At 45.3% G+C, this 22,597-nt stretch overlaps 1 protein-coding gene across 2 annotated transcripts in view; it reads right to left on the bottom strand.

Moving 5' to 3' along the window:
• The window catches only part of VWA3B (von Willebrand factor A domain containing 3B), a 224,117-nt gene that overhangs the window by 177,779 nt on the left and 23,741 nt on the right, over positions 1-22,597 (bottom strand). For both annotated transcript variants that reach the window (XM_017871854.1, XM_017871853.1), the window contains exons 3-6: positions 19,372-19,466; positions 14,892-15,142; positions 13,195-13,354; positions 6,239-6,408 (exon numbers count right to left, since the gene is read on the bottom strand). In XM_017871854.1, coding sequence (XP_017727343.1) covers positions 6,239-6,408; positions 13,195-13,354; positions 14,892-15,142; positions 19,372-19,466 — 676 coding nt within the window. The remainder of the gene's footprint in view (positions 1-6,238; positions 6,409-13,194; positions 13,355-14,891; positions 15,143-19,371; positions 19,467-22,597) is intronic.

Here is a 22,597-nt window from a genome sequence, read left to right as displayed (position 1 = left end):
CTTATTTTCTTCTGCAATACCACTTGACCCCAATACAAACTCGACAGTAGTTCCAAATAGCCAGAAAACGGCACTTTCAATTTTCCATCCTACAAGATCTAAATAATTCTTGTCGTAAAATGGGCAAACGGTCTGAGGTGCCTGACGTCCAGGCATTCTTTCACACATCGGTCCCTCCCTAGTCTCTGTTTCAAATGCAACTCGTCCCAAATCTTCCTTCTTTCCCTCCCGCCTGTCCCCTGAGTCCCAACCCCAAGCATCGCTGAGTCTTTCTAATCTTTTCTACAGACCCATCTGACCTCTCCCCTCCTCACCAGGCCGAGCTAGGTCCCAATTTTTCCTCAGTCTCCCCTCCCCCACCCTATAATCCTTTTATCACCTCAACTCCTCACACCTGGTCTGGCTTACAGTCTCCTTCCGTGACTAGCCCTCCCCCACCTGCCTAGCAATTTCCTCTTAAAAAGGTAACTGGAGCAAAAGACATAGTCAAGGTTAATGCTCCTTTTTTTAATCCGACCTCTCCTAATCAGTTAGCATGTAGGTTCTTTTTCATCAAATATGAAAAATCCAGCCCAGTTCATGGCTTGTTTGGCAGCAACCCTGAGATGCTTTATAGCCCTAGACCCTAAAAGGTCAAAAAGCCATCTTATGCTCAATATACATTTTATTACCCAGTCCACTCCCGACATTAAATAAAAGCCCCAAAATTAAATTCTGGCCCTCAAACCCTACAACAGGACTTAATTAACCTCACCTTCAAGGTATACAATAATAAAGCAGAGGCAGCCAAGTAGCAATGTATTTCTGAGTTGCAATTCCTTGCCTCCACTGTGAGAGAAACCCCACACTCCAACGCACAAGAACTTCCAAATGCCTGAACTGCAGCAGCCAGGCGTTCCTCCAGGACCGCCTTCCCCAGGAGCTTGCTACAAGTGCTGGAAATCTGGCCACTAGGCCACGGAATGTCCGCAGCCCAGGATTCCTCCTAAACCATGTCCCATCTATGCAGGAACCCACTGAAAATCAGACTGTTCAACTCACCTGGCAGCCACTTCCAGAGCCCCTGGAACTCTGGCCCAAGGCTCTCTGACTGACTCCTTCCCAGATCTTCTCGGCTTAGTGGCTGAAGATTGACGCTGCCCCATCGCCTTGGAAGCCTACAGGACCATCACAGATGCTCTAGGTAACTCTCACAGTGGAAGGTAAGTCCGTCCCCTTCTTAATCAATAAGGAGGCTACCCACTCCACATTACCTTCTTTTCAAAGGCCTGTTTGCCTTGCCTCCATAACTGTTGTGGGTATTGACAGCCAGGCTTCTAAACCTCTTAAAATTCCCCCACTCTGGTGCCAACTTGGACAAGATTCTTTAATGCACTCCTTTTTAGTTATCCCCACCTGCCCAGCTCCCTTATTAAGCCAAGACATCTTAAGTATCTGCTTCCCTGACTATTCCTAGGCTACAGCCACATCTCATTGCCGCCTTTTCCCCCAGTTCAAAGCCTCCTTCGCATCCTCCCCTTGTATCTCCCCACCTTAAACCACAAGTATAGGATACCTCTACTCCCTCCTTGGCGACCGATCAGTCACCCCTTACCATCCCATTAAAACCTAATCACCCTTACCCCACTCAATGCTAATATCCTACCCCGCAGCACGCTTCAAAAGGATTAAAGCCTGTTATCACTTGCCTGCTACAGCATGGCCTTTTAAAGCCTGTAAACTCCCCTTACAATTCCCCCATTTTACCTGTCCTAAAACCAGACAAGGCTTACAGGTTAGTTCAGGATCTGCACCTTATCAACCAAATTGTCTTGCCTATCCACCCCGTAGTGCCAAACCCATATACTCTCCTATCCTCAATACCTCCCTCCACAACCCATTATTCTGTTCTGGATCTCAAACATACTTTCTTTATTATTCCTTTGCACCCTTCATCCCAGCCTCTCTTAGCTTTCACTTGGACTGACCCTGATACCCATCAGGCTCAGCAAATTACCTGGGCTGTACGGCCACAAGGCTTCACAGACAGCTCCCATTACTTCATTCAAGCCCAGATTTCTTCCTCATCTGTTACCTATCTTGGCATAATTCTCATAAAAACGCACGTGCTCTCCCTGCTGATCGTGTCCGGCTAATCTCCCAAACCCCAATCCCTTCTACAAAACAACAACTCCTTTCCTTACTAGGCATGGTTAGTGCCGTCAGAATTCTTACACAAGAGCCAAGACCTGTAGCCTTTCTGTCCAAACAACTTGACCTTACTGTTTTAGCCCAGCCCTCATGTCTGCGTGCGGCGGCTGCCACTGCCTTAATACTTTTAGAGGCCCTAAAAATCACAAACTATGCTCAACTCACTCTCTACAGTTTTCATAACTTCCAAAATCTGTTTTCCTCCCCCCACCATCGCTCAAGACAATGCTTATGCTGATAAGGTAACTAAAAAAGCAGCCATCAAAAGGCATCAGATCCCATCGCTCAGGACAATGCTTATGCTGATAAGGTAGCTAAAAAAGCAGCTAGCTTCCAACTTCTATCACTCACGGCAGTTTCCTCCTTCACATCGGTCACTCCCACCTACTCCCCCTCTGAAACTTCCACCTATCAATCTCTTCCCACACAAGGCAAATGGTTCTTAGACCAAGGAAAATATCTCCTTCCAGGATCACAGGCCCATTCTATTCTGTCGTTATTTCATAACCTCTTCCATGTAGGTTACAAGCCACTAGCCTGTCTCTTAGAACCTCTCATTTCCTTTCCATCCTGGAAATCTATCCTTAAGGAAATCACTTCTCAGTGTTCCATCTGCTATTCTACTACTCCCCAGGAATTTCTCAGGCCCCTTCCCTTCCCTACACATTAAGCTCGGGGATTTGCCCCCACCCAGGACAGGCAAATTGACTTTACTCACATACCTCCAGTCAGGAAACTGAAATACCTCTTGGTCTGGGTAGACACTTTCACTGGATGGGTAGAGGCCTTTCCCACAGGGTCTGAGAAGGCCACCGCGGTCATGTCTTCCCTTCTGTCAGACATAATTCCTCAGTTTTGCCTTCACACCTCTATACAGTCTGATAACGGACCAGTCTTTACTGGTCAAATCACCCAAGCAGTTTTTCAGGCTCTTGGTATTCAGTGAAACCTTTATATTCTTTACCGTCCTCAATCTTCAGGAAAGGTAGAATGGACTAATGGTCTTTTAAAACACACCTCACCAAGCTCAGTCACCAACTTAAAAAGGACTAGACGATACTTTTACCACTTGCCCTTCTCAGAATTCAGGCCTGTCCTTGGAATGCTATAGGGTACAGCCCATTTGAGGTCCTGTGTGGACACTGCTTTTTATCAGGTCCCAGTCTCATTCCAGACACCAGACCAACTTGGACTGCACCCCAAAAACTTACAGCCTGAAAACTCACCAACCAAGCAAGTAATTACAATGAACCCCGGTAGGTTCTCTCTAATTAGATGTCCTAGGTCCTCCCAATTCTTAGTCCTTTGATACCTGTTTTTTCTCTTTCTCTTATTCAGACCTTGTGTCTTCCGTGTAGTTTTTCAATCTATACAAAACTGCATCCAGGCCATCACCAATCATTCTATATGACAACTGCTCCTTCTAACAACCCCACAATATCACCTCTTACCACAAAATCTTCCTTCAGCTTAATCTCTCCCACTCTACGTTCCCACACCACCCCTAATCCCGCTTGAAGCAGCTCTGAGAAACATCGCCCATTATCTCTCCATACCATCCCCCAAAAATTTTTGCCGCCCCAACACTCCAACACTATTTTGTTTTATTTGTCTTATTAATATAAGAAAACAGGAATGTCAGGCCTCTGAGCCAAAGCTAAGCCATCATAGCTCCTGTGACCTACGCGTACACATCCAGATGGCCAGTTCCTGCCTTAACTGATGATATTACCTTGTGAAATTCCTTTTCCTGGCTCATCCTGGCTCAAAAGCTCTGCCACTGAGCACCTTGTGACCCCCACCCCTGCCTGCCAGAGAACAACCCTCTTTAACTGTAATTTTCCTTTGCCTACCCAAATCCTACAAAACGGCCCCACCCCTATCTCCCTTCGCTGACTCTCTTTTCAGACTCAGCCCGCCTGCACCCAGGTGATTAAAAAGCTTTATTGCTCACACAAAGCCTGTTTGGTGGTCTCTTCACATGGACGCGCATGACAGGAAGTCTCACAAATTGTTGGTGGCAATGTAAATTAGTACAGCCATTATAGGAAAGAGTATGGAGATTTCTCAAAAAACTGAAAATAGAACTACCATACAATCCAACAATCCCACTACCGAGTATTTACCCAAAGAAAAGGAAGTCAGCATATCAAAGGGATATCTGCACCCTGTGTTTATGACAGCCTTACTCACAATAGCCAAGATATGGAATCAACCTAAGTGTCTGTCAACGAGTGAATGGATAAAGGTGGTATATACGTGATAAATATTCTTCAGCCACAAAAAGAAGGAAATTCTGTCATTGGCAGCAACATGGATGGAACTGGAGGTCATCATATTACAGGACATAAGCCACGTATAAAAAGACAAATATCACATGTTCTCACTCATGGGTAGGAGGTGGAAAAGTTGATCTCATGGAGATGAGAGTAGTATGACAAATACCAGTGGCTGGGAAAGGTGCAAGGATCAGGGGGATAAAAACAGGTTGGTTAATGGGTACAAACATACAGTGAGATAGAAGGAGAAGGTTCTAATGTTCCGATGGTAAAGTAGGGTGGCTATAGTTAACAATAGTGTATTTTATATTTCACAATAGCTGGAAGAAGGGACTTAAGATGTTCCCAACATATAGAAATGATAAATAAGGTGATGGGCATCCTAAATCCCGACTTGATCATTCCACATGCTAAGCATGCAACAGAATATCACATGGGCTCTATAAATATGCACAAATATGTATCAACCTAAAAATATTTAAAGAACAAGTGCTCTGGGAAGACCTTGTACCCATTTCAAGGAGAACTTAGGAAAGGATTTTATAATTCTCCTTGTAACCACAGAAGTAGCTGGTCTTTCTCCACAAGAAACCTAAACTTACACACACACACACAGACCCAGGGTGTGGGGGCATATGTTTTAAAATGCAGGTTTTATTGTTATTCAGGTATTATGAGGTCAATAGATAAGGAGCCTACTGCCACTGAAAAGATAGTTTGTTACTCACGGTTCCCCTGTGGACTGAATTGTGCTCCCCCAACCCCAAGCCAAAAAGATTCCTATGTTGAAGCCCTAATTCCTAATGTGACTGTCTTTGGAGATAGAACAGGAGGTAATAAAAGTTACCGAGGAGGTAATAAAGGTTAAAGGGGGTCATAGGGCAGGGCCCTGATTCTATAGGATGAGTGATCTTATAGGAAGAGGAAGAGACACCAGTGAGTGCTCTCGCGCTCTCTCTCTTTCTCTCTCTCCCCGCCTCCCTTCACCATGTGAGGACAGAGTGAGAAGGCAGCTGCCTACAAGGTGGGGAGAAAGCCCTCACCAGAAACCGAATTCATCTTCACCTAGTACTTCCCAACCTCTAGAACTGTAAGAAATAAATACTTGTTTAAGCCACCCAGCCTGTGGCAATTTTTTATGGCAGCCTAAGCTGACTAGCCCAGTTCCCGGGAGGAGAGAGGGGCACAGCGTGCCATGCAGGCCACACAGGGAAGCACTGGGTCAGCCGGAAGGCAGAGGGAGTGAGGAGAAAGGTAGGTGAGGACCTTTAGTGTGGCTTCCAAGGGAAGGAACATGAGAGGAAGGGTAAGCAGGCTTAGAGTTGGCTATTTGAATAATTTCTGTGGTCTCTGGGGTGTAAGGGCTGTCCCAAGTTTTCTGGTGCATGGGCCTGGAGTGATTAGGGTAGAGAACAGTGGTTCTAAGTGAGAGAGCCTGGACTGGCAGTGTGGGCTCTGGCTGGTTTGCATATGAAAGTGCACCCTAGTGAGTAATTTGCTATCTCTAGGAACTGGCTAGCCCTAGGAGGGACGGGCTCTCCTGGACCAGCAAGGCACCAAGAGGTCAAAGGATCAGAACTGCAGAAAATAGAAAGGCATGATTAATACAGGATGGAGAAGAAAAGATGCAGAGAGACTAGATACTATACTGGAAAGAGGAGAACACAGCAACAGATTGGTTAAAGCCATGAAGAATGCAAGACCCACTGTTGATCCTGTGTGAGCAGGCAACCCACTTGCTGTCACTCAAGAGCACATTTTCTGCCTACCTGCTGTGGGTCTTGGCACTCAAATCCTTTAGGAAAGCTATAGTGTCTTCTCTTCTGGCATTGAAGGACACTGTGTAGACTGGATACGGGACCTCCAAGGCCCTCTGGAGGAGAAGCTCTTTGGATTCTTCAGGAACATCCCCCACCACAAAGTAGTAAATGGATTCAATCTGCAAAACAGTGGTGCCAACGGTTTATCTCCCTGACATGCCCTAGCTTGGTACTAGACTCGTCAGTAATACCCTTTCTACAAAACGACCTCTTAAAAAAAATGGGCAGAAAAAAAGCAACCCTGCCCAGGGTTTTCTGAGGACATCAGGGTCAGTCAGGAGGCAAGATATTCAAGGCTTGATGCCAAGAAAGTCTCTCAACAGTGGCTATTGTCTTGGGTATGGCATGAGAATAATATGGTTGGCAGATTTGGAGAACTTCCTCTGGGCCACAAATATATCGCAGTGGTTATTTTCAAGTCAAGCAATGAAGGAAGGACTGGCACAGCCCCTGCAGGCGGGAAGCTTATCTGCCATCTCCCATGGCAGTGCTAGAATCCTACGATGCAAACTCATGTGTCCTCTGTCTGCGGCAGAATGTGGAAAGGAGGGCACATCCCCAGCTGGCTCCACCTCTGGGCTCACCTCAGCAGGGACTCACACGCCTGGGGCTAGGGTGAGGCTGTCCTGACTGTGCACAGCTGGTCAGATGCCAGGTCCGCCTGCAGTGCCCTGCCTCTTGCCACCAAACCAGGCTATGAGAAGAACGGGAGAATAAGCAACCCCTGTGTCCGGACACACACACACACACACACACACACACACACACACCTTAAACCAGTGATTCTGGAAGATGCACACCTCCCCCAATAAGCCGACAATCCCAGAGAAGTGCCACCTGCTGAAATGAGAAATAGAGAACTCTCTATCTCAGGGCAGCCGCCCCTCCCGCCCTGTGGCAGCCCCGCCACCCTCGCTCCTCCCAGGACGGTGCTTCTGCAGTGCTCCCAGCCCCTGCCACCCGGGAGCTCTGTCACCTCAGGCAACTGACCTAACTTCAGTGTCTTCCCTTGTAAAAAGGGAGATAATGCAGTTTATTATTCATGATGGAATTGAAACAGGATGACTTCCAACTATGTGTGCATTTCCATACATCTCAGAAAGTAAAAAAACCCAAGGAGAGCCAGGAATCTGTATCCTCTCAACCTGCCCTAAAAATGTCTTGATGGACTGTGTCCACACATAACTGGGGAAGAAACCCCAGCAAATGTATTGTGTTAGGGCATAAATAGATGTCACACTCCCTTTAGGATTCATGACCCTCTCCTTGCTCTAATCCCAAATCCCGATAAGCTGAATATAGTCAACAAACGGCCTCACCGCAACGTCTATCCCAGGCCTTAAACGCACCCGGCTGGGGAGGTGGGGGTGGTGGGTGGCCTCATGGTTGATTTCTAGTTGGTCGGGGTGCTCTGCCTGCAGCAGATGGAGCAGACTGTGCCAAGGAGGTGGAAGAGATGAGGGTGGGAGGCAGTGGCTGGGGCCCACTCTGGGACTTAGGAGAAGGACAGAGTGTGAACTGAGATCAGGCCACTTGAGGACCATCCCTCCACCAACGAGGCACAGAAAGCCCCGGCCCCTCCCAGGACTCTTTCTCTCAGGCCTTTCAACATCAGCTCCCTGATTCTAAAAAGTACTAATGGAGCAGTAAAAGACTGAGGAATATTGTAAATTTCCTCAAGTCAGCAAACTGGAAGCGAGAAAAACCCTGAAAGAAGGAAGAAATCAACTTCTCCAGATTCGTTATAGCCATCCAATACTGCTCTTCCAGCAGACGCATTCTGTTTCACTCTTTTCCTGGTGTGATGCATGACCTTGTGGGAGATGCATTTAAATGGCTTCCACTTAGCAGGCCTATTATTTATCCGAGTTTTCCAGTTGTGTCAGTGCCCAAGTTTAGCATGGGGACAGGTTCATCCTGTTGCAAGGATCTAAATGACACGTGGCCTGAGACAGAGGAGCAGACGCAGAGTATTTTCCAGGGTTGGCCAGATGAAGAGGGAGGTGAGGACACACATCTCGCGGTGGCCTGTCAGCCGCTCCTGACACCACACACGTCCAAGACACGTCATGTAAACTCAGCTTCTTTGCTCTGGCAATAATCCGAAAACCTGAAGTTCTTGTGCAGAAATGTTGTTCCCTTGAGTTTTCATCAAACTGAAAATTGCTGTAGCCAACGGTGAGCCAGGATTTCTTTTCCTTTACTAAGGTTATGATGTTACTCACTATTCATTAAGTTCAGTACTAGGCTTCTTAATCGTATACATTTTCAGTCAACTCTCTGTACTACAGATTTCCTGCGACATGCTTTACATTGAGACCACCTATCCCCCCTCACGCTCCTGCACACAGTCTTTCTGCCTCTCCTTTCTGCTCACGCGATGACACTTAGAAAAACAGAAAGGAGGGTAAATATGCTACCTATTCCTGTCTGCCATCAAACTGGCAAAATGCCTCTTAAAGCAAAATGGCTTTCAAACTGTTGGCTATTTGGGATGATAAACTAAAATGGATTATTTCACTCAGTACAACAGTCCTGTGGAGCATGAATTATTACCATGCCCAGTTTATAGATGAAGAAACTGAGGCTTGGAAAGGAAAACTGAGTTGGCCTTGGAGCTGGTAAGCCTAGGCTGCCTGGCCCCACAAGCCCTGCCCTTGCTGTCCACAGCTATGCTGTGCTGTTCGTGGCAAGGCTGGTCACCTGTTAGAGATTAATGTGAGCCCCAGAATTCTGAAAATAAGAGCAAGCAATAGAAGGTGGCGCAGGACAGGTACTTTTTTCACTTCTGTGGTTACCTCACCATCCAAGGGTTCAGGCTCCTATCCCCAATACCAACATCACTGACCAAAAGTTGGGACCAGGAGGTCATGTGGCTTAAGGGAGTTATCCTCATGGGAATCTGCTCCCTTAACCAGTGTATTTGAGCTCCTTGAAGGCAAAGGCCAGTCCTGAGGCTCTGTAGCAGCCTTCAGTCCAGGAGTAGCTTCCTCACAGACCACATTTCCCTAAATGCTGATTTGCACCGAATTTGATAAAATACATGAGTTCCATTCAGCTACTTTAGAGTGAGTCAAAAGCTCTTGCCACTTCATGCTACATCACGTAGGGAGGAGCCTTTATGTTTTCACTTGAAATTCCTTATTCCATCTGGGCCATTCATTCTGCAGCTTCACACAGTAACATGCATTCTGCCCTGCCAAAGAGTCCTTGACATCTTCCTAGCTGCAGCTTTTGGGGGAAGAAAGAAACAGACTAGGAGTGTGTGCTTCTCCTCTAACTGCCCTCTGCTCCACTGGCCAGAGTCTGTGCTCTCATCCCCGAGGCTTCCAGGTATAAAAATCTTCACTCTTCAAAGAGCAAAAAGAAAGTCAACCAGAACAACAGCGAAAGATCCAGCAAAATTCTGTCTCGTTCTGTGTACACCTTTGAACACTGCAACATTTCTGGCCAACTCCAGACCTTGGATCTGACCTCCAAATCCCCCGTTCCTGTGGGAGCCCTCTGCTGTCTCCGCCCATTTGATTTTCTGATTCCCTCCATGGTGGTGACTGTCACCATGGTATAGATCTAGTTCACCTCTCAGATCCCTCCGAAGACCCTTGACCACCACCGACTTTCTGGCCTCCCAGGTTTCAGGGTCTCTGTCCCCACCTGCCATCCTCACCAGGATCCTGCAAGTCTCAGTAAATTCACCTGTTCAGTCCCACACAGACCATCTCCCTTCAATTCACAAAACTCAAAGCTAGGCCATCGCTTGGAAATGAGAACCACATCTTCCCCTCAAACATAAGAATATCAAAATTATTTCTTTTCCAACACTTCACTGTTCAACAAGCATTTATAGAGCCCTTGTTAGGCATCAGAGACACAAAAACGAAAAGATCTGATGCCTGCCTGAACCACTTCAAGGAAATAAATGAACTGTCAGGGTCATGGATTAACGTGGCCAGGACTTTGGCTTTCAGTCCAGCAGTGAAGGTTCTTTATGAAATCATGTGGGTCTGTCTTTAATCCACTCACTTGGTCTCCCAGGAAATATGATTAAAAGAAACCAAAAACTAAACAGATGTGTGCCAGCAGGTGGATGGAAGAGAGGCTGAGAACAGAATCAGAAATGCAGGTATCTTCTGGGTAGATGGCCTTGTCCTGGCAGAGAAGCAAAATCCCTCAGTCTTCTTAGGCAGCTTAGAATGAGGGCTCTGGGTAAACAGCCTTCCCTTTCATCCTGTACACCACCCTTCCTCGTAAGGCCTGGGAAGCTACTAACTTCCAAAGATGCATGTCCTGGACCAGGGCTATTGAAGAGCAGAAACGCTGTGCCGGTCCACACACCTGGTCTCTGAGGATGTCAACCCTCTCAACCATCAAACATGTCCCCAGCACCCCATGTGCTGCCCTCCCCATGAGCCAGGTTCCTTTTCATGGGATGCAACAGTAATTCATCTATCAATAGTGCTCTTCGAGTGCTGTGAGTAGAGCCAGTATTTCAACAGACCTCCCACTGCTCGTGCTCTACTTAGACTTCAAGGCTCCCTTCTCTCGCTGCTTCCTGTTTCAGTCTTCCAGGCCTGTGGTGGTTACAAAGCCTGCGCCTGGAGGGGGCCAGGAGCCTCTCTGGGCATCTTCCTTCTCCATGACCAAGCACGTGGTTCAGCCCTACCCTTCATGTGGACTTAGTACGGAAACTGGACTTGCATGTTAATTTGTGGGCACAAGACAACGCCCACTTTCCTGGCTCCTGTCAGCACCCGCTCATGCAGGGAGGCGCTGGCCTGCGGCAGGCTGTCATCAGTAGGAACAGTCTGGGGTTTATATTTGCTGTTCAAAAAATTCCTTAAGCCTTCCATCTTTTCTCTTCAGAGCAAACGGCAGCCATCTGGATGAATTCGGAACTCACTGGGATGGGCATGACAGGCATGGAGCAGAGAAGCAGGACTTATGGGAACCCACTCCCCCCAGCCCCCACCACACACACATGTGGTTTTTAACTCCTCATAAAACACAGGACACAGCATTTTTATATGCAAGGCAGTTGCATTTACTAGAATTTTCCTTGAGACCACCCCCAGATCGAGGCTGTGGGCAGAGGGGCACAGCGGTCTGTGCAGGCCTTGCCTGTGCTGCTCCACAGTCTCTTCTCAAAAGCTTTCAGGCTGCATTTGATGATCAGTGCCTGGGAGCTTCTTTCTTGGTTCCTTTTCTTCCACAGGACTTCCCTGGAACTCACGGAATTGTTCCTTACTTCCTGGGATAGGAATGAACCCCAGAGAAAGGAGAGGCACGAACCAGAAAGGCAGGGTCACTGGGGGATCCTGCAGTTAGATCAGGGGGCCACAGTCAGCCAGGTTCATAGACAAAGAGGACAGCCATGTGCACAGGCCCATGCGCACACACTCCGAGCCTGGGAAATGGACCGTGTGCACAGGACCACGCACACACACCCCGAGCCTGGGAAATGGACCGTGTGCACAGGACCACGCACACACACCCCGAGCCTGGGAAACGGACCGTGTGCACAGGACCACGCACACACACCCCGAGCCTGGGAAACGGACCGTGTGCACAGGCTCACGCACACACACCCCTGAGCCTGGGAAACGGACCGTGTGCACAGGCTCACGCACACACCCCCTGAGCCTGGGAAATGGACTGTGTGCACAGGACTCCGCACACACCCCCTGAGCCTGGGAAATGGACTGTGTGCACAGGCTCATGCACACACACCCTGAGCCTGGGAAATGTTCCATTTTTTTGAATGCTTATTAAGGTGTCCAGACACTTGAAATTTTACAGATGTTAAAACAAACTCAAAGGACCAAGGAACAAAGTAGCTTGTATCTGGTTCTTCCTTGATGGAAAACATTTGTTCCTTTGGCCTTGGAAGGAAAAACAATGTGTTTCTAATTACAAACCATCACCCTCGGTATTGGTAAACACAGGCCAGTGACCGCTGGGGGCTATCTTTCAAGATGCCAACACGTGGCTTCTTTCTCCAACAATGGACTTCTTGATGCAGCTGGGTAAAGCTTGAAACCTTCAGAAACCCCAGGCTTCCCCAGTGGAGGAAACACGTAACTCTTAAGTAACTGTGTCCAAAGGCAAGCAGACCTTCCCACAGGGAGTCAAGGCTGGCCAAAGGACCCCACCTGCCCAGACTGTGTCTCCACTGGCTTGCCACTGCCCCAACCCTCCCATTACTAGAGTCATTCCCAGAAATACAGACCCTGTGGCTCAAAGAGACATAACACACCACCATCTAATCAATTCTTCCAGGTAAAGCTTTATTTCCAAAAGGTCCCTATCAAAATTTATGTCAATACACTGACATCCAAAAATGGATGGAGTCATCAGCTTGCATGCACTTCATCTTGGAAAGTATAAGACAGATGACAGATCCATCTATGAAGAAGACGAACTAGAAAAGATTCAGAATGTGGATGCTGGGAAAACCCTATTTCCTCATCCTCAGGGTTCTATGAGGAGTCTTCCAATCTCTCTCTCCTCCCCGTAAGAGACAGATTGACCGATCTAATTGGCAGGAGAGCAAGAGTGAAGTTAATATGGCAGAGATGCACAACTATGGCCTCACTCCTGTCCTTTCTCGATGCTCGGTGGGTGTGAGTTGCACTTGGCTCTCCCGACACTGGCTAAACAAGGGTCTACCCTGCATCCCCAGTCACCCCACAGAGCGAGCCTAGGCAGGTTCAGGGGACGGGTATTCAGGGGCCTCATTTGGAGTTGTTCCAGCTATGCCATCACCATCAGTGCCTGATGGGATCTCTGTCGGATCCTGCTGGGAGGGGCCTAAGATCAGCTGAAGGGCTGTGTAAAGTCACTGAATGTGAAGAGTTAATTTGGAAACCACCTCCATGGCCTGGGGCCAGCCATGGACACGTACTTACAGTCTTGTCTTTCCCGGCTTCCAGCAGAGCATCCAGGCAGCCAACCTCGCTCGCAGTCAGTTCAACAGTCAGTGTCTCAACCCAGCTGACGGCAGCAGCTATGGACTGTTTGGTCACAGGAATAGCATTTTCCTGCCACTTCACAGGCTCTTGAGAAACCCTGAAAGGGATCACATGCAGTGGTCACGGGGCAGTGATCAATGCTACTGGGGATGCCAACCCTCCATCTCATAGCCATGGGCAGCAAGCCTCCAACATCCATCTCTAGAGCTGAAAAAGAAAGAAATCATAGCTCCCAGCCCTCTGATGTTACCAACAAAACCAGCAAGCTGCTTAAGACAGGTTCCCAAACCACCACTATCTTCTATAAGCCGTGCTGACTAGGAAAAACAACGTGTACATGAGAAACAGAAAGGTAACAATTAACAATAAGTCTTTTAAAACATTAAGAGAAGTTATTTGTTATAAACAGGCAAATGTATATGTAACTGGCTTCTCTTAATAGTAAATTTATAATAATTCACAGTATTAAGATTTGCAAATCACCAGCAATTCTATTACTCTAAAATTTTATTTCTAATTCCTTCATGACATTGTTTTCATTGTCCTGAAAGATTCCCATAGGTTGCCTTCTTTTGTATTAATACTGGTATTGTTTTGAGTTCAGCAGAGTATTAGCTTTTAAATCCTTAGAAAATTTGGTTAAACCATTTCGTTTGGGCTTGTACATGACTGGTAGAACCCCCAACTCCAAAAAAAAGAAGAGCCATTTGAATCATCTCAATTTATTTGCAATTGATAATTGCAAATAAACTGGCCTGATTGCCCCTATGGCCCACCACCAGAAGCAGGGCTGGCTCACGCTCGTGTCTGCTGTGTGCTTCCTGGGTTGAGGATCTGGCTGAGTGGCATCTACGTTGTAGAGAGGTTTCCAAGAAAGGAAAAGCTTTGCAGACTTAAGTACCTGATTCCTTCAGTAATATACCTGTGACAGAAACAGGAATCTAGATAGAACATAATTAGGCATTGTCCCCAGAGATGTCCTCTATTTAGCTGAAAGTATTAGATTAAAACCAGAAAAACTGAATCAGGTGCATCCTTCCCCAACCCTTATCCAGATGTTTTTTGTCAGGGAGGTGCAATCACTTTTCCAGATGAGAAGTTAGTGCTGAGGTCCAAATTCTCTTCAGTCCAAGAATCCATAAATAATTGGTTATGAAAACTCTGAAATATGGGAAATTCTGTAAAGCCAGCCACCTGTTGTTCTGGTGAAGGGGGTCAACTTATAGGGGAGGTCAACCTGAGTTGCAACTTCAGTCTGGAACATCAGTGAAATTAGTGACCTTCGAATTCATGACCCAAGTTAAAAGCTAAAATGAATGAAGAGATTTATGACCTTAAATATATATTTGCCATAACTCATATTCTTATATTTTAACCTTCCCATGCACTGAAGAAATGCATGTTTCTAAATCTCTTTTAAGGTGAAAGCTAAGACACCCTCTGCAAAGAAGATAAAAGTTCCTAAGATTTATTCACTGTGGGATTGCTGCTGAAATTACATCTTCTAGGAAGGTATAAGATAATGCCTCTTCCCTCACCAGAGAGATAACTGTGTCAGCTGTGCTACTTAATTCCAAATATGTACAAATTACTATGAAGTTTCACTAAAATACTCCCTTCCTATGGGAACTCACCGTATGATATTGAACTTGGTTATGTGAGCCACCTGCTCCTGGAGAACCATTGTTAGAGCCTCTCGGCACAGATCAAGCTCCCGCTCCAGAATGCAGCCAAAATCCAGCACTATGGTGATGCACTGTTCCAGGATGACACCAAAAATCTGCCGGCTTTTGCTGGTGAGCCAGTCCATTCGCTGCTTGTAGCTCTCCACAGCTTGCGTTAAATGTTCCACAAACTGATAAATTAGTTCTGACTTAGCTGTCAGCTTAATGAAAATAAAAGACGAAAACAATAAAACAACATGAAAATAAGTCACCTGAACCACAGTGCTGCCATTGAGAACTGTGCACTGATAACAATGTTGTCAATGATCCTCCAAACACTACAGAATCCAGGAGAAAATGTTCCAGTCTTTCAACTGAAAAACCCTTGGATTCTCCACAGAAGAAAAGATGATGTGATCTATTCAAAATACAGCAGTCCTTAAAAGAAATCTTTCCAGATTATGTTTTATCTTTACAGTTACAGATTAGAGTATTAGCTTTTAAATCCTGATTACCTTTATCAGAAAAAGCCCAGGACCCTCTTAAGAAATTAGGTAGAGGCTGGGCGCGGTGGCTCAAGCCTGTAATCCCAGCACTTTGGGAGGCCGAGACGGGCGGATCACGAGGTCAGGAGATCGAGACCATCCTGGCTAATACAGTGAAACCCCGTCTCTACTAAAAAATACAAAAAACTAGCCGGGCGAGGTGGCGGGCGCCTGTAGTCCCAGCTACTCGGGAGGCTGAGGCAGGAGAATGGCGGGAACCCGGGAGGCGGAGCTTGCAGTGAGCTGAGATCCGGCCACTGCACTCCAGCCTGGGCGACAGAGCGAGACCCATCCATCTCATAGCCATGGGCAGCAAGCCTCCAACATCCAGAAATTAGGTGGAACACTGGGGCAGGAGAATGGCATGAACCCAGGAGGCGGGGCTTGCAGTGAGCCAAGATCGCGCCACTGCACTCCAGCCTGGGAGACAGCAAGACTCCGTCTCAAAAAAAGAAAGAAATTAGGTAGAAGAAAAGACCAACAAAGGCAGATGGAAAGTAATGTCTCACTAAAATGTTTTCCTAAATATAATCTCTCTAAAATGCTACTGAACATGCCAGCATACCTTCCTGGCTTCCTCTAAGGGATGCCATCCCGGCTACACATCCTTCTGCTCATGACCTTTGTCCTCACGCCCTCCTCTCTCGGGAGAAGCTGCCCTGCACCTGAACCACCTGATCACTCACTGCTGCTACCAACAGCCCGTGGGCTGCCCCCAAATGGTGACACGGACTTGCAGGAAGTTTCTCGTATGCGCAAATAAACCATCCTTCACATAGATCAGACACACTGTGCAAGGCCTTTCAGGAGGTAGACAGGCAATAGAAGACATAGAAAAGGAACAAGAAAAAACTGTGCCCTATTCTGTGACAAAGCACTTTTATTTTATTTTATTTTATTTTATTTATTTTATTTTATTTTTGCAGTTGCAAGATTTAATGGAGTGAAAACAGAGCTCCCATACGAAGGGAGGGGACCCAAAGAGGGGAGCCGCTGCCCGCTGGAATGCCTGGGTTTATATCCCGATCATTGTCCCTCCCGCTGTGCTCTCAGGCAACGGATGACTGGCTTGTCTTTACCTCCTGTTTTTGCCTAATTAGCATTTTAGTGAGTGCCCTTGACCAACTGATTGGCCAGGTGTGAGCTAAGTTGCAAGCCCCGTGTTTAAAGGTGGAAGCGGTCACCTTCCCAGCAAGGGTTAGGGATTCTTACTCGGAGCACATTTTAAAAGAAGATACAGTACTTTATCTTGGAAAATGTGCTTTCAGACCACATCACCTCCTTCCACATTTTTGTGCCTTGGCTCAGGCTCCTTCCTTCCCTGTCCCATGTGTCTCTCAAGCTCATTCCTCAAGCTCCAGCATCACTTCTTGGAGGCTTCTCCTGGCCCCTTAAGACAGAATTACCAAATCCTTCACCAGCATCCACAGCTGCTGCTACAACACAGAAGCCAGGGTGGGCACATCACAGGGAATGTGCAGGTGGATTTTGAAGGTAAAGGGAGAGACGTTTTTAAGAGTTCGGCATTGATTTTAATGTGGTTCAGATAAAAAATATGCTTAGCACATCAAACTCAAGATTCCACAGACAGTATTGCTTAGGACCAGGCTTAGTTTAAAAAGTAATTTAAGCTGGACCGGGCATGGTGGCTCATGCCTGTAATCCCAGGACTCTGGGAGGCCAAGGTCGGCAAATCACCTCAGGTCAGGCGTTCGAGACCAGCCTGGCCAAAATGGTGAAACCCCATCTCTACTAAAAATACAAACATTAGCTGGATACGGTGGTACACACCTCTAGCTACTTGGGAGGCCGAGGCTGGAGAATCACTTGAACCCGGAAGACAGAGTGAGCTGAGATGGCACCACTGCCCTCCAGCCTGGGTGACAGAGCGAAACTCCATCTCAAAAAAAAAAAAAAAAAAGTAATTTAAGCTTTGGAAAAAGTAAGTGGTGGGTACATCTTTAAGCTGAAGGCAACCTACCACTCCCATCATGGAGGTTTCTCCAAGGGCTGAATGACCTGCCTGTCCCTCTTACAGTTTCCCTCCAGGCTCTCTGCTGTTTCCTGGGCAGCCCCAACACCCCTTCAGGGTATTTTCACCCATGGCCCCCTGCTGCCCCACCAGAGCATTGCCAGCGGCCCCTGATGGAAGGCTTCTGCCAGCAGCCTGGTAGCACATTGGCTGCCCCAGCACAGCCAGTGCTTGACCTCAAGAGGCCAGAGGACAAAGCCACAGCCCAGTCCTAGGCCCCAGGGTTACAGCATGCAGCCCAGGAATGCTGAGCTGAGCCTTGGCCCTCTGAAAGCATCCAGAAACAAAGCCAATCAACTATACCCAACTCACACCACAGTCAAACCCTCAAGGGAAATAAAGAACATAAAAACAAAAAGGCCCATCCAAAGGATGGCAACTTAAAAGGATGAAGACACATCAGCCTTCACAGGTGAGAAAGAACCAGTGCAAGAATTCTGGAAACTCTCAGTCTGGAGTGTCCTCTTATCTCCAAGCAATCGCACTAGCTCTTCAGCAGTGGTTCTTAACCGGATTGAAACGGCTGAAATGATACTGAGTTCAGGATCCGGATGTCAAGAAAGCTCATAAAGATACAGGAGAAGGTGGAAACCCAATCCAAGGAGAACAGTAAAATGATCCAAGAATTGGATGACATTGCCATATGAAGAAAGAACCAAACTGAACTTTTGGAATTGAACAATTCACTACAGAAATATCATAATACCATTAAAATCATTAACAACAAAATAGACCAAGCTGGGGAAAGAACTTCAAAGTGGAAGAACCACTCCTTTGAATCAATATAGGCAGACAAAAGTAAAGAAAAAGGGTCAGGCATGGTGCCTTACACCTGAGGCATGAGGATGAGGGCAAGGCAGGTGGGAGGCCCAGGCAGGCGGATTGCTTGAGCTCAGGAGCTCAAGACCAACCTGGGCAACATGGCGAGACCCTGTCTACAAAAAATACAAAAATCAGCTGGGTGCAGTGGCACACGCCTGTGGCCCCAACTACTTGGGAGGCTGAGGTGGGAGGATCGCTTGGACCTTGGAGGTCAAGGCTGCAGTGAGCCATGATCATACCACTGCACTCCAGCCTCGCTGAGAGAACAAGAACGTGTCTCAAAAGAAAATAAGAATTTAAAAAAATGAACGAAACCTCTGAGACATATGAGATTATGTAAAGAGACCAAACTCAGGCATTTCTGAAAGAGAAGGAGGGGAAACAACTGGAAGACGTATTTGAGGATAGGGTCTACAAAAATTTTCTCAAAAAAAAAAAAAATTGACCAAAAAAAAGTAATTAAGTTTTCTAAATATTAGGAAACAGTAGTCCAGGTGGTGCATGGATGTACATGGACATGAACGAATACCCATAAATGCATGTGATGGGACATGTGTCTCCAACAGACTTTGAGCTCCATGTGGTTGGCCAGGGTCTGCACAGGGCCTGACATGTAGGAGACATGAGACTGAGGTGCTGAACTGCTGGGAGTAAAGGACTCTGGTCGCAGGTGGTGCTCATTCTCCTATCTGCAAATGCTGCCCCTATTCCTAACGCTTCTCTCAGATAATGGCAGTTTGCTCTTGGCTTTCGGGTCATCTCTGTCATATTGTTTTTCCCTTTATTTTCAAAGCAAAACAAAGTGGTAATGTGCAAAGGTTTTCATCTCTCATCAAGAGCTGTCTGCACTGATTTCTAATGGATCAAAAACTTCCTTCCTTGGCCATGACTTTTATCAGCCTACCAATGCCAAAAGAAAACCCCCGGCTTAATAAGGGCTTGGCTCAGCTGCATCACTGCCAGGTAGCACAAGTCTCTTCCCACGCCGCACTCCTCGATGTGATGTCAGCACCATGTCACAGGACTGCACACTGAGGGAACTCTGACTTACATTGTATACTCTGCCATCTTCTGCTCTGTAGAGCTGTGGAAACAGACCATCAGCATACCGAGAAGCCACAAGTCTCCCCAGAGAAGCCACATAATCTGTATTTTATAAAGAAAACAATCAAAACAGTAGTACATAAGTTAACCTTCTTATTTTTATTTTGAAATGTTTTTCTCTGACACCATTCAAATTATATCTTGTGCTATCAATAATCTGTGATGCTTTCTATTCTGTTCTAAATCATGAAGTATTTCTAGGTGCTGTGATAAACGTAACTGTCTATGGCATTGTAATCTTTTTTTTTATTATTATACTTTAAGTTCTAGGGTACATGTGCACAACATGCAGGTTACATATGTATACACATGTGCCATGTTGGTGTGCTGCACCCATTAACTCGTCATTTACATTAGGTGTATCTCCTAATGCTATCCCTCCCCGAGCCCCCTACCCCCCGACAGGCCCTGGTGTGTGATGTTCCCCTTCCTGTGTCCAAGTGATCTCATTGTTCAGTTCCCACCTATGAGTGAGAACAGCATTTTAATCTTTTAATGCATGAATAAACAGGAAGAATAGGATTTGTGTCCTAGTGTCCTTGTACTTTGGTCCAGAATAATTACAGCAGAGGTTAAAAAAAAAAAGCAACATAGAAATTATTTTAATTCCTGAAAGTTATTCATGACTTGGACTTAGTTTTCAGGGTTTTTAAAATTTCACTTAGATATTTCCTACTGTACTCTCAACTGGAGGCTCAGAATTAAATCACTGAAATAAAGCCAGCCAGTAATAGATTCAGAATTGCCATACAGAACGTCAGAACTACAAGATTTTCTTCTCATCAGATCATATACTCAACTGTTCAAATATCTGTTGCATAAACCCTTATTGGGTGCCTACTATGTACTAGGCATGTTTACAGGATGGGAATACAATTGTTACCTACAACTTAGTCCTACTCCTTCATGGAACTCTCAGAAGGCTACGGAGATGCTTCAAAGACTAACTAGGATTTGGCAGAACAGAAGATGAGGTAAGTCTTCACAGGGATGTTTTTAATCTGATGATTTTATTGTAATTTTAATTATTATTTTTAAGTCCCAAAGGTGGGAGACAGAATGGTGGTACTTGTGGTGCCGGTACTTCCTTCCCTCTGCCTTACTAGGGAGGCAGGATAACAGCCTCCTCTGGAAATCTAAAAAGAGCAAGGTTGAATTTTATAGACACCTTGGCCAGGCTTGCTCCCCAATCACATGGGCTGATTTCAAGTCTTGAAGTGCAACTTTCACAATAGTAAGGAGTAAACAGTAAAGAATAGACACTTGAATTCCATCAGCAATAATCTCACTCAATAGAACTCTCCAGCTCTAAAATTTGTGTTTCTAAGATTCACCTTCTTAGCTGACATTGTGAAGTAAGTAAGTATCACTAGCATTCTGTTTACCTAAGACATTTATCTGGAGGTGGGAGAGGAAGCTGTTTTTTGAGGCTTGAAGGAAATAAGTCTATGGAAGGCTTCATAAGCTATATTGGGAATTGAAATGCAAGGCATTGTGAGTTCTGCATCCAATAATAGTGGAGTAGATTGTATTGGCTAACCTTCACACAGAAAAATATTATAAATTCTGGACAAAATATAAAAGGAGCTATTTGTAGGCATTAGAGAGCAATCTAGAACATGCAGAAACTGGAATCACAATCATCCTGAAAAGGAGGACATTTTTGAGGTGAGATTTGTATATATTTAGCAGGAAAGTGAGAGAGTTTGGAGTTTGAGTCCAGCCAACTTAACTGCCTACTAGAATGAAAATTAGCTCTCTATCTATCAACTGATAAATAGATAAGAAAATCATGGTACATCCATACAATGGAATACATACGGCTGCAAAAAGGAATAAAGTATTGGTGCTAGTTACAACATGGATGAACCTTAAAAACATTAAGCTAAGTAAAAGAAGCCAGTCACAAAAGACCACATACTATAAATTCTATTTAAATGAAATGCTCAGAACAAGAAAATCTATAGAGACAATTTAGTGGTAGGAAAGTGTAGAGCTAAGAAGTACAGAGTTTCTTTTTGAGTTGATAAAAACATTCTAAATAGCTGCGCATATCCGTGAATACACTAAAACCATTGAATTGTAGGTAGGTAAATTATAGCTCAATAAAGCTGTTATAAATAATATACACATATCAATTTTTGTAAGAATAAAAATCACTTCTCCTAGAAGAAAGATGATGCAGTTGATCCTTGAATAACATAGTTTTGAACTGCATGGGTCTACTTATATGCAGATTTTTTTTCAACCAAATGTGGATAAAAATACAGTATCAGTAGAATGTGAAACCCACTTATACAGAGGGCCAACTTTTCATATATGTGGGTTGTGAAGAGCCAACTGCAGGAACTGAGTATGCATGGATTTGGTATACACAGGGGGTCCTGGAACCAATCTTTTGCATATACCAAAGGAAAACTATACAACCCAAAGTCCCTACAACCATCTACATTGTCCAGCATAAAACAAAAAATAATCAGATATATAAACAAAGAGAAAAATGTGACCAATAGTCAAAAGAAAAAGCAATCAATAAAACCTACCCTGAAATGGACCAGATGTTGAAATTACAAGAAAAAGGCCTCAATATATTTTAAGTATACTGTAAACATTGTATTTTATATATGTAATGTTGAAGGAAAAGAAAACTATGATCCTAATAAGTGAACAAATGGGGATCTTAGCACAGAAATTTAAAAGAAGGGAAATTTTAGAACAAAAAGTACAGTATCTATATGGGCTTCACAGCAGATTGGAAGTACCAGAATAAAGTGTTAGTAACCTAGAAAATCTGTCAAGAGAAATTACTCAATCTGATAAACAAAGAGAAAAAAAATATTGACAAAATGAACAAGAGTTTCAGTGACCTGTGGGACAATATCAAGATGCTTAGCAAACTATAATTTGAGTCTCAGAAGAAAAAGAGAGAACAGATAGGATGTAAAAATAGATTAGAAGAAATAATAGTTGAAAATTTCCAAGATTTGATTAAAAACAAACCTACAGATCCAAGAAGCTCGATAAATCCAATGCAATATATGTACAAAGAAAACCAAAAGAAGGCATATCCTACTACAAATTATAACACAATAGCTGAAAACCAAGAATAAAGAGGAAAAATCTTAAAAGCAGTCATAGAAAAAAAGATACATTATATACATCATATAGGGGGA

The sequence above is a fragment of the Rhinopithecus bieti genome, unplaced genomic scaffold, assembly GCF_001698545.2.
Source record: "Rhinopithecus bieti isolate Rb0 unplaced genomic scaffold, ASM169854v2 scaffold_6935, whole genome shotgun sequence".
Lineage (NCBI taxonomy): Eukaryota > Metazoa > Chordata > Mammalia > Primates > Cercopithecidae > Rhinopithecus > Rhinopithecus bieti.
This window is presented reverse-complemented; position numbering and strand designations above follow the sequence as displayed.